This window comes from Platalea leucorodia (assembly GCF_965183815.1).
Source record: "Platalea leucorodia genome assembly, chromosome: 5".
In the NCBI taxonomy this organism is placed as follows: Eukaryota; Metazoa; Chordata; class Aves; order Pelecaniformes; family Threskiornithidae; genus Platalea; species Platalea leucorodia.
Window position 1 is genome coordinate 2,311,843 of NC_138827.1, and position 15,309 is coordinate 2,327,151.

The window sequence follows — 15,309 nt, forward strand, 5'->3', positions numbered from 1 at the left end:
AGAAGGATTATACCTTACCCAATATATTACACCAACCAGACCCTATTTCCAAGGAGGTATGATTACACTACACAAAAAAATGATATAAGACCCTCACTCCCTGTCCAAGAGAGGAAAAAAGACTGCGTTATTGCAAGTTTAATTCCTGGCAAGAGCATTACAACTTGTTTTGGGCATTTAAGAGTGTATAATGAAACTATCACGGATAATGCTTACCATGGGAATAACTCGGCAAGACCTTTTTTTTTTTTAATTTTAAATGTTTCCAAAGGACAGCACATGCAGGAAGAACTCTAGTCCACTTAAAAGAAAAACAAGATGTTGGTATCTGCAATGGTTCTGCACTTTGGGGTATTTCACAAGAGCAGTCTGCTTCTCACCCTTGCATCTCCTGAAGCTCTGGGGCGACCGTCCGTGCAGCCCCCGGGGAAGCTGCAGGGAGATCTGCCCCGGGAGCGGGGGGCTATCCCGCCCGGGAGCGGGGGGCTCCCACGGGCCGGCGCAGGGCTATCCCGCCCGGGAGCGGGGGGGCTCCCACGGGCCGGCGCAGGGCTATCCCGCCCGGGAGCGGGGGGGCTCCCACGGGCCGGCGCAGGGCTATCCCGCCCGAGAGCGGGGGGCTCCCACGGGCCGGCGCAGGGCTATCCCGCCCGAGAGCGGGGGGCTCCCACGGGCCGGCGCAGGGCTATCCCGCCCGGGAGCGGGGGGGCTCCCACGGGCCGGCGCAGGGCTATCCCGCCCGGGAGCGGGGGGGCTCCCACGGGCCGGCGCAGGGCTATCCCGCCCGGGAGCGGGGGGCTCCCACGGGCCGGCGCAGGGCTATCCCGCCCGGGAGCGGGGGGGCTCCCACGGGCCGGCGCAGGGCTATCCCGCCCGGGAGCGGGGGGCTCCCACGGGCAGGCGCAGGGCTATCCCGCCCGGGAGCGGGGGGCTCCCACGGGCAGGCGCAGGGCTATCCCGCCCGGGAGCGGGGGGCTCCCACGGGCCGGCGCAGGGCTATCCCGCCCGGGAGCGGGGGGCTCCCACGGGCCGGCGCAGGGCTATCCCGCCCGGGAGCGGGGGGGCTCCCACGGGCCGGCGCAGGGCTATCCCGCCCGGGAGCGGGGGGGCTCCCACGGGCAGGCGCAGGGCTATCCCGCCCGAGAGCGGGGGGGCTCCCACGGGCAGGCAACTAGACTTTGGTCAACATGACCCAGCCCGCTTCATCAAGCGCCAGCAGGAAACAAGAAAAAGCAGCCTTTTCCTTCTTCCCCCTTCCCCCATCTATCACGAACCATTTCTCCTGGTCTCCTGGGATGCTGGCGGGAGCAGAGGAGCCGCGGGTGCAGCCCTCAGACAGGGATGGGAGCAGGAACAGCCTTGCTGCTGAGCACCTACCTCACATTTGCACCACAGAGATTGTGGGCTATGGATTGCATCGTACTCCTCTTTTTCCCCCCCCACCTCTATGTTTGCAAAAAGAAAGCCAAGGAATTGTAGAAAATTCAATCTTTTCTCCATAAGCGAAGGAACTGGGCAATGGTACAGGGCGGGAAACGACACAAAGCTAACCACTACTGTGGCTCTCTCTGCTGCATCCCTTCCAGATCTTGATTTTAAACACGCTGTTCTTCGACTCCAGGGAAACAACCACCGAGACAAACTTCAGTGGAAGAAACCGCCCTCAGTCCCAAAGAAAAGGACTAGTGGTATCGCAACGCAGAAGAAATCTGTTCTGGTTTTACCCATGGAAGCAGGAGAGAATCAACCAAGTGCAACACAGATTTTTTCAGACAAAATTCTCTCTCGTAAGGAAAAAAGAAAATACTCTTTCCTCCTCTAGGCTGCATCCCCTGCATTCAACGCTGACTTTGGCGTCCTGACAAGCCAGTATACAAAACAGATGAGTACGCTCCTTTCTCAAAAGAGGGGACAAAAAGGAATCACGACAATCCTTCTCGGGAAGAAATTCATGCTGCAATTAAAGCCGTGATAAAATATTAAGGCAAACTGCTAAAAATACAGACAGACTTGCAGACCCAGCCACAAACTTGAAGATGTTGAAACAAATAAGAGATCATTTGGGGCACAAATGCAAAGCGCTGGGAAATGGTAAAAGAAATGTAATTCTGGGCACGATCCCCATAGGAGAGGGAGCAGGGAAGATTGGGGAGGGGGGAATTTAAGGAATTTGGGATGTTGCTAGAAGAGCCTGAAACACTTCAGGTGGAGTGAAAGCTTCCTATCCTGACTGCACATAGAAAACTAGATAAAGAAAGCAGTAAAAGATGCATGTGTAGGGAGTATGGTTGGAAAAAAGTTGCTTCACCGCAGAAACACCTTTCATAAAGGTGCTCCTGAGCCCAGGCTCGGAGAAGCTGCCCCGTTCCCGACCTTCCCGAGGACCCACTCCATGCCTGGCCACAGAAAGAGACCCCAGCGGCTGCCTGGATGTTCAACTTCATGATCAGTAGGGGAAAAAGCCAATTGCTACACATTTTACCTCTACAACCGGTATTCTAAGCATTTTATATTGACAAAAGAAAGCTGGCAAACACCTTATTTTTTTTCTCCCAAAGTAGAAGATTGCCATGTTAACACCTGGGGTGCAGGTGACCCGAATACAAATATAGTTACTAATAGGAAATATCTGCGACTGAGAAAGGATAATGATCCGGAAGGATTTTAGGACACGTTATTCTACCAGCCAGGTACCAGTCTATGCGCGTAAAAGCTGCTTTTTTAAAAATTTTGCATATATCAACATCTATTAAGAAATATAATAATAAGAGCAGCTCCTTCTCCCTGATCTAAATGGCAACACCTAATAATGTGCATTAAAATAACCAAACAGAACACGAATTCCTCGCAGCTTTTTGGTACCCGCACACTGAGCGATCTCTTTGCAGCGCCGAACCCCACTGCATCAGCTTAGTGGTACGTGGCAGGTTTTCATGCTTTCCGACTAAAATAATCCCAACAACCAACGCTCATTTATCAGCGGATTGCCATGATGATCACCCAGCAGAAAGAGGCTTTTCGAGCTAGTTTAGTAGATCTTGAGGCTCAACAATTTTGCCTTAATACCTTTTAGTCCATCTGGAGACAGCGCAGCCTACATTTAGCTACCCAGCTCTCTGAAATATGGCATATGCACTGTAGTTATAGATCCTGAAAGGTCTCGTGTATAACCATTCCACTAAATTAGCTATTTTCCTCGGAGAAAAAGCTTTCATTCTGGGGGAAGCATCCTTAACAGCCACGCTCGAGACCAGCTTTCCTGCTACAAACTCCATTCTGATTCCCTTTTCTTCTAACTCTGCCAAAAGGGACACAGGGGTTCAGCTTTCGCCCGGGGCCACTGCGGGCAGATGCTCCTGCCGAGGCTCTCGCAGCAGGCAGAGCTGCCCACCCGGCCGCGCACCACGCCGGCTTTGCTGCACGGCTAGCAAGTACGTGAAACAGTTCGCCAGCGTGAAGCCTCGGCTCCCGTTTCGTGATTTAATAAAGCGGGGATAATAACGGGGCACAGAAAGTTAACGACGTGACTTGAAGGCCAAAAAAGGAAGCCAGATGTTGGAGCCGAGGCTAGAACTTCGAAGTTCCTATTCTCTTGTTTCTCTACTCAGTAGAGTGAGTCAGAACGGCTTTAAAAAGGTTTACTTTTATTTTTAAACTACGTACTTTACGGGGATATACAGAAAGCTGACAACTTCAGACTGCTACGCCGCAGAGGTCTAGTTTTGATGCTGCACATTGGCCAGCAGTGTGGGAGCAGGCGCTGCCTGGGGGAGGGGACGACACGCTCCAGCTCCCTTTTGGTCGCAAAAACCTCCCGTGGAGCAGAGGCCACCTCGCCGTGCGCGAGCGCTTCCCGCCTGCCACGGCGCAGGCAGCATGCTGGGTGACGGGGAGCTTTACCGTCTTCTCCATCGCTTGTTATGGGAAGGCATTCTCATAGCTCACCTGCTTCAGGACCCGGAGGCAGCAACCCAAAGGTGATTTCAGCATCTCTAGCGCGACGGGACAGCCAGGCAGAGGGTTTTTGCAAAAGCAAGAAGCTGCTGCTGCCTCCTGCCTCAATGATGTCCTCAGCCGCCTGCACAGCGGGCATCAGGAGCGGGCCCACAAACATGGGATAGTTATCATAGAATCACAGAATCGTTAAGGTTGGAAAAGACCCTTAAGATCATCGAGTCCAACCGTTAACCCAGCACTGCCAAGGCCACCACTAACCCATGTCCCTCAGCACCACATCTCCCCGGCTTTTAAATCCCCCCAGGGATGGGGACTCAGCCCCTGCCCTGGGCAGCCTGGGCCAGGCCCTGACAGCCCTTTGGGGGAAGAAGTTTTTCCCAATACCCAACCCAACCCTGCCCTGGCGCAGCTTGAGGCCGTTCCCTCTCGTCCCATCGCTTGTTCCTGGGGAGCAGAGACCGACCCCCCCGGCTCCAGCCTCCTTTCAGGCCGTTGCAGAGAGCGATGAGGGCTCCCCTCAGCCTCCTCTTCTCCAGGCTGAGCCCCCCCAGCTCCCCCAGCCGCTCCTCCCCAGCCTTGTGCTCCAGCCCCTGCCCCAGCCTCGCTGCCCTGCTCTGGCCACGCTCCAGCCTCTCCATGGCCGCCTTGGGGTGAGGGGCCCAAGTTCACAGCCCACAGACCTGATCTAACCTTAGGGCCACCAGCTCAGCTACGCTGACATACATATTAAATGTGAGCTATTTTGGTAATTCAGCAGCAAGCTCCTTGGTAACCAAGAGCGCCAGAATAACCTATGGCTCACCACCAATACCTGGCTAGATATGCTGCAGTCCAGACATACTTTATTCTTTAGCAAATGGAAGGCTTAAACCATCGTCAGGTCTCCAAAGGAAGCTTTAAGCACAAGAAAATGACAGCACTTACTACTAAAAAAAAAAAAACTGGAAGGTGGTAATAGGGGCTATAAAATAAAAGCTAGGATGCTGCTGTGGAAAACATAGGAAGATTCAAGCTACACACGCCCACTGCCTACTTCCATTTTTGCAAGCTATATTTGCTTCATGCAGAACAGGGACGCGAGCTCCTTTGGATCTGCTCTTGCTACTTCTATTACCTGCTCCCCACTTTGCTCCACATTCACGAGGCCTAGCGAGAACCTGAAAGAAGAGCAACTCGTTTTGTAACTAAAGCCAACAGGTTTGAGCAGCCTGTTTGCAGTTCTCCAACTGAAGGGTTGACTGCGTCATCTTTAAATCTGCTACCTAACACAAGAGCATTTCCTGGAAGAAGTCCCTTTTCCTAAGCTGTTCTAGTCGCTGGCGGGATACAAATCCCAGATAATTGAAGAATAGAGGTAATCACTTGACTTCCAACCTCATGTGGGAGTCACGAATGCACTTGCCAGGTGACTGATACGGCTCAGGAGATCATAACCGAGCTCTGATGGCTTCAGAGGTGGTTCATCTTCGCTAGCGGAAGCAGACAAAGGGTGAAAGAATGAGCGATGAGACAAATGCATAGCTTATTTGGATGCAAACCACAAATGCATTCAAGGACTAGTTCCACAAACGATATTTATTTTGAAGCGGTTCACTAAAATCATCTCGAAGGATCCTAAGAGTTGACTGGGAAACCATATTAATACTTTCTGCTCTATTAAAGAAGAGAAAAGCTTGAAGTGTGCCACCTGAGCGCATAAGTTGGAGCTAGTTACTCTGTGTTTAGGTTAACTTGACTCCGCAGAAATCCACTGGAGAAGCCTGTATTTTACAATACTCTTATTTTCTCTACAAAGATGTCACGACATCACCAACATTGACATCTTTTTCCACAGAAAGCCATAAACTGGGCGCTGTAAAGAACTATTTAGCAGACATGCAACGTGCGTTAATAGTCTGACATGCCACAAGCACGTAATAACCACCACACATGGTACGACAACCAGAAAGCTTGACGCAGCAGGGCTGCTCTTTACGAATACCTCAGAAAGCAAAAGAATGATTCAAGCTTCCTGTGAAATTAAAGAGCTTTTTAATGGCAGCTTAAGATTTCTGAGCCATTAGTGGCACCTAAGCACAGCGAACCGGCCCCTGCTCCACGATGCGCGTACGGTTTCTGAGCACACTGCGCATCACCGGTTTCCCCTCCTGCCTTGATGGGTGCTCTGACTTTACAACTTGTTCTCAACGTTCCCTCCCAGTTAATCACGCTCTAGCTCATTACTGCTCCCATTGCTTACTCCCTTCCATATCAACCCAATTCAATGAATAAAATCTGCTTCCACAAGTCTGTATTTTTGACAGCAGAGTTTAATTATGTTTTATTTGTTCCCAGTATGCCTTACAGCACCTCATCTTCACACTTTTCCAACTGTTTCCGGGAAGGAGGGTACACTAGCAGCAGAACATGCCCATCTGCAAGCTACAAGGGAATGGGAACATAAGGAAAATCTTGCACGGTAGTCACATGATGAGTTACAACAGTAAATTCTGCAGTACAGCCTGATGACTGCTTCTCAACTTCCAAAGCCAGTACTCTGGCTTGGAGCTGAACCAAATATTCAAAGGGAAAAAGAAAACAAGGTGTAATTCAGGAGGCTAAATACGCACGTCTGCGTGAAGGCAAGGGAAGAACTAAAAAGTCCTTTCGCCACCTGCAATTATTAGTGCACACCCTGAAGCACAAAACTCTGTAACCCCTTTTCACATGCGGAGCTACAGTTTGTTACAGACAAATTTGGTCTACCAAATTCTCCAAACTTAATCACAGTATTTCATAGAATCGTTAAGGTTGGAAAGGACCTCTGAGATCACCGAGTCCAACCATTAACCTAACTGCCAGGCCACCTCTAAACCCTGTCCCTAAGCACCACATCCACACGGGTTGAACGCTTCCAGGGACTGTGATTGCACCCCTGCCCTGGGCAGCCTGGGCCAGGGCCTGACCGCTCTCTCCAGGAAGAAATTTTTCCTAATATCCAATCTAAATCTCCCCTGGCGCTCTCTATTCATCTTTGTGAACCAGGTGTATTCACTAAAAAGAATCCACCAGAAGACTATCCCCCTTTGTTCTATCTTTGCCTGAAGGTAAATCCAGAAAGACCCGTGACACTTGGCAGACAAGCCCGGAGTCCACCCTGAGCAGGCAGGCACATCCCTCCGACCCATCAGGGCGCACGCAGACCCAGCAGTACCAGGCTGCTGCTTGTATTTATTGAGGAGATCATATCCCACCCCAGCAGACACCGTACGGAGCAACAAAGCCTCTCAAAGGGACTAATGAATTTCAACTTAAATGGGCTACAGAGAGAAAGGTTTCAATAAACTAGCAACAAATGGTACCAGGAACGCAGCAAACAACGTGCAGATGTGATTATTTTGGCTCTTGGGTGAAGAAATTCACAACTGCAAACCAAGATCCCAGCTTCTCAAAGAAGAGGGGTGCAAGGCCTGAGCCTACGTTACCTAAGACAGCTGAAGCTAAAACGTGGTTGAAAACTAGATCAGTAACACTGCCTTCGCCCCGTGGGACTCTCTGGGTGAGACAGGAGAGAAAACAGTTTTCCATGAGCAGATCCAGGGCTGCCGAACACCTCTCTACTCACTTATCAACTGCAAAGTACACGTTTGTGGCTTTCCTTTGTCAACCCAGGAAATTCTGGGTTTCCCTGCAGGTAAAACAAGGGAAAAATAAGAACGGCGGTTGTTACTTAGCACAGCACTGCCAGCGCTTGGTATGGCGACAGCGAGCAACCTCACGATCCCCTGAAGCCAGATTTCCACCTACCAGCCCCGCAAGCCTGCCTGCGTGCACCCCAGGGAGTGAAGACGTCTCCTCTTGCTTCTTATCAAGAGAAAAAACAGATTGTGCAAATCAAAGCACGCCGTATCTCCGCTCTGTATCTCTCGGTAGGACTGCGCACAGCTGCGACCGCCGCTGCAAACCAGTATCTACAGCAGAATTAAGTAATGCTCTGCACGGAGAGGAATCGGGGTCATTCCTGCAGCTTGGCCCGGGCCAAACCGGAGCGAACAGGGCGCGTTCACGCCTGGCACCGGAGAAAACCCGTGATTCCCCACACCCACGAACGCTCCCAGGAAGCGTTTTTGCCTCCACAGCTTTTTAAAACCCCTCCCCAGGGCGGCTCTGGGGGCGCGGGCCGCCCCGCACACCCCCGCGCCCCCCGGGGCCTGCAGGCCCCGCGGCCGGGCCGCTGCCCAGGCCGCTCCCCGGGCCCCTGAGGGCCGGCGGGCCCGGGACAGGCCGCAGGCCCGGCCGGAGCCCTCCCCGCCCCGCCGGGCCCCGCTCCCCGCCCGCACTCACCATGGCTGCCGGCGGCTCCCGCGGGGCGGCTCTAGGCAGGGCGCCGCGCTCCGCTCATCTCATGGCCGGCGGCGGCGGGGCCTCCCCGCCCATGCACCGGCGAGCCCCCCCGCCGGCCTCAGAGCCCCAGCCACCGGCAGGCGGCTCCCCCCCTCCCCTGCCCGGAGAACCGCCGCCTCCCAGCCCCCGGGCCTCCCCCGGCCGGCGGGGACGGGGAGCCCCGGGGCGCTGGGAAGGGCCGGCGGAGGGCAGGCCCGGGAGGGCGCGGCGCTCGCCGGTGGAAGGGACGGGGCGGGAGGGGAGGGGAGCGCGGCCCGGCGCGGCGGCTGTCGGTGCGGCCGGTGGCTACGCCAGGCGCATCCCGCCGCGCACCGGGGAGAGGCGGCGCTGCCGGCCCGGCCCCGCCCTCCCGCCGGAAGCGGCCGCCGGGCCCCCGCAGCCAATCGGAAGCGAGGCGGTGGAGCTCGCGCATGCGCAGCTGGGCGGGGCGCGCCGCCGCCGCCATCTCGGAGAAGGGCGCGGGGCGGGGCGGGGCGGTGCAGGCCCGCGGGCGCGCCTGGCCCCGCCCCAGCGCGGCTGCGCATGCGCGGAGGCGCTTCCCGCCCGGCAGGAAGCGGCGGCCGGGGTGGGGCCCGTGCTCGCGCCCGGCGGGGGCGGGGGGACAACACCCATTTGGGGCGGGGCCACGTTTGGTCACGCCCCCCCGGAGGCGGGGCTTGGGTGCGCCCAGTTGCCGGCGGCGGGAGAGGGGCACGCGTTGCCTGGCAACGCCGTGGGCCCGGGCCTGGGTCTAGGCCTGGGTCTGGGCCTGGGCCTGGGCCTTGACCCCTACCCCGGCCCTCAGGGACACCGGCGCTGCCTCCCGGCTCCTCCTGGCCTCCCAAGGACACGATCTGCGTTCACTGGCTTCGTGCCCGTATGATTAATTCAATAATTACAATGAACCCCCAGCCCTGCAGGTCCTCATCAGCAACACTAACGAAGCTACGTGGTGTAGAAACCCGTTCCAAAACACCTATTCCCACCCCCCCAGTTTTAACGCAACTCTTTGCGACCCTCAGTTTTCCAGTGCCTGACGTGGCCGGGAGCGAAGACGTTAACGGAGCGATCCAGAACAGCAGGTGAATTTAAAAAAAAAAAGGAAATCCAGCCTCTAACTGCTGCCTGACAAAATGGAGGAGGTGGGACCAACCGGAGCCCCGAAGCAGTGAAGTTCAGATCAAAACGCTTCTTACGGTTCCCAAATTCTCCGTGACGAGAGATGCTGAAGCCTGCGGTTTAATAGGCTTAGAAGGGCCAATATACATATGGGGATATTGCAAATGCTTGCAGTTACATTAGAGGATTAAACAAAACCAGAGAGGGAGGAAAATAAAGCCCCCATGGGGGTGTAAATAACCACGCGGCTCAGCAAGAGGATTGCGGTTGAGCGGTCCCGTGTCTTTTCCATGGCAGCTTTTCTTCCACGCTTTCGGCAGAGCGCTGACCCCACGGACCCCCGTCCTGCTCGCCCTGCTCAGCCTTTCCCTGTGGCTGGAAATGTTGCTCCTGGCTGATAAAAACCCACCAAGAAGGAGAGGTGCAGCTTGCGGCCGAGCAGACGCTGCCTGGACGCATGGGGGATGCATCTGTTACGTGGGATGAATTACGGTGTGCATCCCCAGGCAGAGCGGTGTCTCCAAAACTTACCTCTCCAACATCTCTGGACCCTCTCCAACCCCTCCAAAACTCCTCCAAACACCTCCAAAATCTCCCCAACATCTCCAAAACACCTCTGACATTTCCAAAACCTCTCCAACACCTCCAAAACCCCTCCAACATCCCCAAAACCCCTCCAACACCTCTAAAATCTCCCCAATATCTCCAAAACCTCCCGAACTTTTCCAAAACCCCTCTGACACCTCCAAAACCTCTCCAACAGCTCCAACAGCTCCAAAACGCCTCCAAACACCTCTAAAATCCCCCCAACATCGCCAAAACCCCTCTGACACCTCCAAAACCCCTCCAAACACCTCCAAAATCTCCCCAACATCCCCCAAACCCCTCCAACACCTCTAAAATCTCCCCAGCATCTTCAAAACCTCTCCAACCTTTCAAAACCTCTCCAACATCTCCAAAACACCATCTCCAAATTGCTTCCAACACCTCCAAAACCCCTCCAACACCTCTAAAATCTCCCCAACATCTCCAAAACCCCTCTGATACCTCCAAAACCTCCAAAACCCCTCCAAACACCTCCAAAATCTCCCCAACATCTCCAAAACCTCTCCAACCTTTCTAAAACCTCTCCAACCTTTCCAAAACCCCTCTGACACCTCCAAAACCGCTCCAACACCTCCAAAATCTCCCCAACACCTCCAAAACCCCTCTGACACCTCCAAAAACACCAGGCTGAGCCAAGCTCTGTGCCGTGCCCGCCGGCGTGTTTAAGAGAGGCTGGAACTGCCTTGAGACGCCACCTCAGCAATGGTTACATCAAGATATTGCAGCTGCGCTGGCAGAGGGCAGGTTACCATGGTGACTATTAAAAGGATAATCTTATTATCTCCATTTGTTATTCCAACGGGGTTGTTTGTTGACACGTGCTCCGAGGTGCACATTGCCGGCCGGGGAAAACCAGCTGCCGGCCACGGATCTGCTGAGCCGTGCACACCTTGCCTCCGACGCCGTGGAGACCCACTTCTTCCACCGCTGCGGTGATTTTTGGCCTTTTTTTTTTTTAATTTCTGTCCAAAACAGAAGCGGCTCCAGCTCCCTGTGCTGGGGCAGGAGGGGTCTGGCGTGCTGCGGGCACAGGGAAAGCTGGTGGGGACCAAAAGAAAGAAGAGGACCCTTCCACCAAACTGCTGGATCCGTACCGGGAGCTTTTCTCCTCTATTCCTATTATTTCCCCTGCAAAACCCAAGGGGGTGCAGCACCTTTTAGCACGGGATTTGGGGCTGACAGCGAGTGCCGAGCTTTGCAAGCCGTTCGTTAAAGACAATAGCGAGCCACCCTACCCGCTGACTGCCTGCAGCCCTTACGTGTTAACGTGGGGCTCCTCCGTCTGTCTCCTAAAGAGGGAGGCAGCAAGGCTCAGCCTGTGCCTGAGTCAGCCCCAAGATGGGAGAAACCATCAAACCTTTTTTTTTTTCCTTTTGGTAACTTTATGTTTTCAGAAACCATAAGGAAGGGAAATACCGTGGAGCTGAACGGCTGCATTGGGAGACCAAGGGAACAAAAATTCACGAGAATCGTTCGTTACTGCAGGGTTTATCCCTCAGTTTTTATTGTAAACACGCACAGAAATGCACTGGAATGTGATTTGAAGCCCTTTCATCAAAGCCTCCTGCACAGCGCCAGCCTTGATTCCAGCCCGTTCAATTACACATTCAAATATTCACCACATTTAATTGCTTTATTCCAGTTTTGCAGAGTTTGGGTTTTGCCTCCAGGGTTAGTCTGAGCCTAACGCCAACCCAGCAGCTGGCAACGCTTCGCTTCGCATCCAGCCGCCTATCTGTTTCCATCTCCTTTTATTGTTCCTACCACAAATTGAGCTGTAACTCATTGCGAACGCGATGTATAAACGAGTATCTTACTGCCCTGCCACCTCATATAAAGTAATTTGATGAAAAGGGTTAAATCGTATTTTATAAGTACAGTAAAGCAACTTTGCGAGGCGAGGGTTGGGAGCAAACCCCAACCACTCCCTGTGCCTCGCAAGTGGCTTGGCAATAAGTTTGCTTATTTAGCAAGCTATAAAAAATACAGCAGGTAAAGGCACTGCCTACAAATACCTGTGGAAAGGACGAATGTGCGTGATTAATTTAAAAAACCCCACTGCGGCCCGCTGCTCCGGGGAAGGGGTGCTCCCGAGAGACCGCTGCCCACGATGGGTGTCCTTCCTCCTCCGCCTGCCGTCGCTGGGAATGGCTTCCCGATTCCCACTGAGGGGCAGATGCTTTGGGATGGGGCAAAACAAGCCCATGGGATTGGGGGGGGCTGAGACACGACAGGAGGTCCTCAAATAAGCAGGCACGCCGCGGGGGGCACAGGCAAGACCGTGCTTCACGCAGGACTTGCTGGTCCGGCGTTTTGTGTGTATTTGAAAGGAAGGCCTGGAAATTCATCCCGGTGTCCGAATCACCGCTTCCAACAGCCTCAGACCCGGAGGAGCCGGCTGGGAGCGGGGCAGCCAAGGCAGCTCGCTCTCGCCGATAAGAGGCTCCACTTCTGTTGCGGACAAGGGAGAAAGGACTAGTTTTGGGCTGTGGCTTTTTTTCAACCTACCCAAAGTTTGGCGCCTGTCCCTGCCATCTTCCTAGACCTCAAAAAACCACGCAGGCGATGCAACAAGACATCCCGACCTGCCCTTCTGCGCCTCTCCCTGTTCTCAGCCTCCCACGATTTTGGGAAGGCACCAGCAGAGGTGCAGGTGGTGGCGGAGGAGGACGGCGGAGCTCGGTCTCCCATGGGCAAGGTCACACCCCGAGGGGGGGGGTCCATCACCCACCAGGAGCCACATGGCTTCGTGACCAGCCCCTCGGTCCCACGCTTCGGCGGGCACTGGGAGGCAGCTAATGGGTTTTTATCGAGCTGGGTGCGTCGAGGGGGAAGCGGGGTCCCATCAGCCCGGCGCCGCTGCGGACCAGCAAGCGTTCCCCTTCTTCCAGGAAGCGTGGGGCGGAGGGGGCTGCGAAGCCAGAAGCCATTAGGGGCTCCCCGGGGCTGGGCGCACTCATCTCTTCCCTTCCATGGGAGAGCAGCCCTTTTTCTCCGTGTTTCTGCTCCTCTCCGTTCAGCCCATTAGCTGAGGCATTAAATTTTAACATTTTTTTTGTTGCTCCTTGCAGCGTGTCGCTGGTGAGTGGGTGCCTGGGTGGGTGCCAGGGCCCTGGCGCCGCACCCAGGGGGCCTGGGGGACCGCGGGAGTTTGGCTGTGGTGGGGGTACCCAACTGCACCCCGCGGGCTGCAGAGGGGCTCCCCCGGTGCCGGCCGCCTGCGGGATGATGCTTCTCCCAGCTCCCAAGGACCAGCACGGCAGCAGCAGCCCTGCCAATGCTGCACAGCCCCATCGTCCTGGACAGACGTCCCTGCCAGCTCCCCACCTTGGCAGGGGGTGACAAGATGGTGCCACCCCCCATCAGCCCAGCCAGCAAGCAGGCGAGCACCCGCAGCATGGCCAGCCCACGGGCGATGCTGCCTGCAGTCCTGCCTGCAGCCCTGCCTGCTCTCAGGTCACCTCTGGGATGGGCAGCCATCCTGTTGCCCAGCCCTGCAATTCCCCTTGCCCGCAGGAGCGGTCCCCGACCCTGACCACCCACCAGCTTCACCCCGTGCCACTGCCGATGCCCCCTGCCCTCGCAAAACCCCCAGTGTAGATGGAAACCGGTAACCGGCAAGCTCTGCTGGCAGGCACAGCCCACGGCTGCTGCTCCCGAGGGGGTTTTCAATGCCCTGTGGCTCCCTTGGTGCAAACCACCCCAAGCAGCGTGCAGAAGGGACCTGCTCTCCCCACCCTGCCGCACAAGCGCTCCCCCAGCCCCTCTTTCTGTGGGTCTCCTTGGGCAGGTCCAAGGAGGTGTCCTTGAAGTGCCTTGGGGGTAACAGACTCCGCTTAACGGCAGGAGAGATGCTCAGGCTTGAAATAGCTGCTGGAAGTGGTTGGCTTGAGGGTGAGCCCTGCTCTGAATCACGAAGCTCCTGCCGCTCCTGGCTTTGGGCAACATGGCCCAGCGCGGCCGTGCACACGCGTGTACGCGGCGCCCAGCTGTGCGTGCGCAAACGCGCCGGGCACGCGCTGAGCGCAGCCACGCACACGTGCAGCCGTACGCCGACTCCAGCCAGCCCCGCGTGTCGGCACACCCGCAACCGCGGCAAGAGAGCGCAGGCAGCTGGGCTTCCTCCCTGTGCGCCCCGGGGGACGTCTGCCCTGTCCCAGCCGGCCGCCGGCGCTGGAGGCAGGTCCAAGGACTTGGCCGTGGGGCTGAAGTCTCTGCTGAGCGAGGACGGGACCCTCAAGCAGCACGGCCGGGAGCTTTCTGGCCACGAGAAATTAAGAAGCCATCGATTTTTGCCATTAGAGGGGGTGTGGCTGGAGCAGATGCACTGCAAGCAGAGCCACGCACTGAATAATTCACGGCGAGAGATGACGAAGCCCATGGCCAGGCTGGGGAAGCCTCTCCGTGACCTCCCGCTGCTGCTTCCCAAGGACGTGGCCTTTGCTTCTGCCCCAGGGCGTTGGATGCAGGCCGGGGTGAGGGACCAGCATAGCTCTTGGACTCGGGGACCTGGGGGGCCCATGCTGGTCCCTGAGCTGGACCCAACAGACTCCTCGGGGAGGGCATGTGAGTGTGGGGGCTCCTGACCCAGCGTGCTGCCCCTGAGGTGGCCCGGCTTGTCCCCCGGGAGCCACCAGACATCGCTGGTATGGCTGCCCTGGCTTGCACCGACGACGCAGAGCCACCCCTTGCGGGGCAGGGACACCCATCGTGGGGCGAAGATGCCACTCGCGGGGCAGGGACACCACTTGCGGAGCAGGCACACACGTTGTGGGGCAGGGACAGCCCTCACAAGGCACCACGATGCTCCTGCCGTGCCCGTCCGGGACTGGTGTGCTGTGCCCTGCCATGCCCCCCCGTGCCCAGCCGTGCAGCGGGGAGCAGCCCCCCAAGAATGGCTCCCATGCCACCTTCTCCACCATTGGCAGGGCACAGGGCACCCGCGGGCACCCAGGCTAAGAGAAATCCCCTCCCCGGTTGTGCCATGTGCCCCATGCCAAGGGCTGGCCAGGGCAGAGCCCGGCAAAGGGGAAGGACGGGGTGCCAAGGGACAGAGCACGGGTCTCTCGGTGACAGCCAGCACGCTGGGTGGGCGGGCTGAGTTTGCCAGGTCTCAGCGGTGGCGCCGGCGAGCCCCAAGGCAGCAGCCCGGAGCCGGGAGAGGGCAGCTGGAGCCTGGGCAGGGCCGGCGGCGGCAGCCGAGGAGTTAACTTCCCAGCCTCACCGCATGAATCTGGAGCTATTAATACTCGCACGCTGGTTTAG

The 15,309-nt window shown here is 56.4% G+C and overlaps 1 protein-coding gene across 7 annotated transcripts in view; it reads right to left on the minus strand.

Moving 5' to 3' along the window:
• The window catches only part of XPO6 (exportin 6), a 61,715-nt gene extending 53,184 nt beyond the window's left edge, over nt 1-8,531 (minus strand). For 2 of the 7 annotated variants that reach the window (XM_082312632.1, XM_082312631.1), the window contains exon 1: nt 8,281-8,525. In XM_082312632.1, the coding sequence (XP_082168758.1) occupies nt 8,281-8,283 (3 nt within the window). In that variant the 5' untranslated portion in view covers nt 8,284-8,525. Of the gene's footprint in view, nt 1-7,743; nt 7,764-8,280 lie in introns of those variants that run through there. The other 5 variants (XM_082312634.1, XM_082312630.1, XM_082312633.1 and 2 more) reach the window with 5 other exon arrangements.
• Between the last annotated feature and the right edge of the window lie 6,778 nt (nt 8,532-15,309).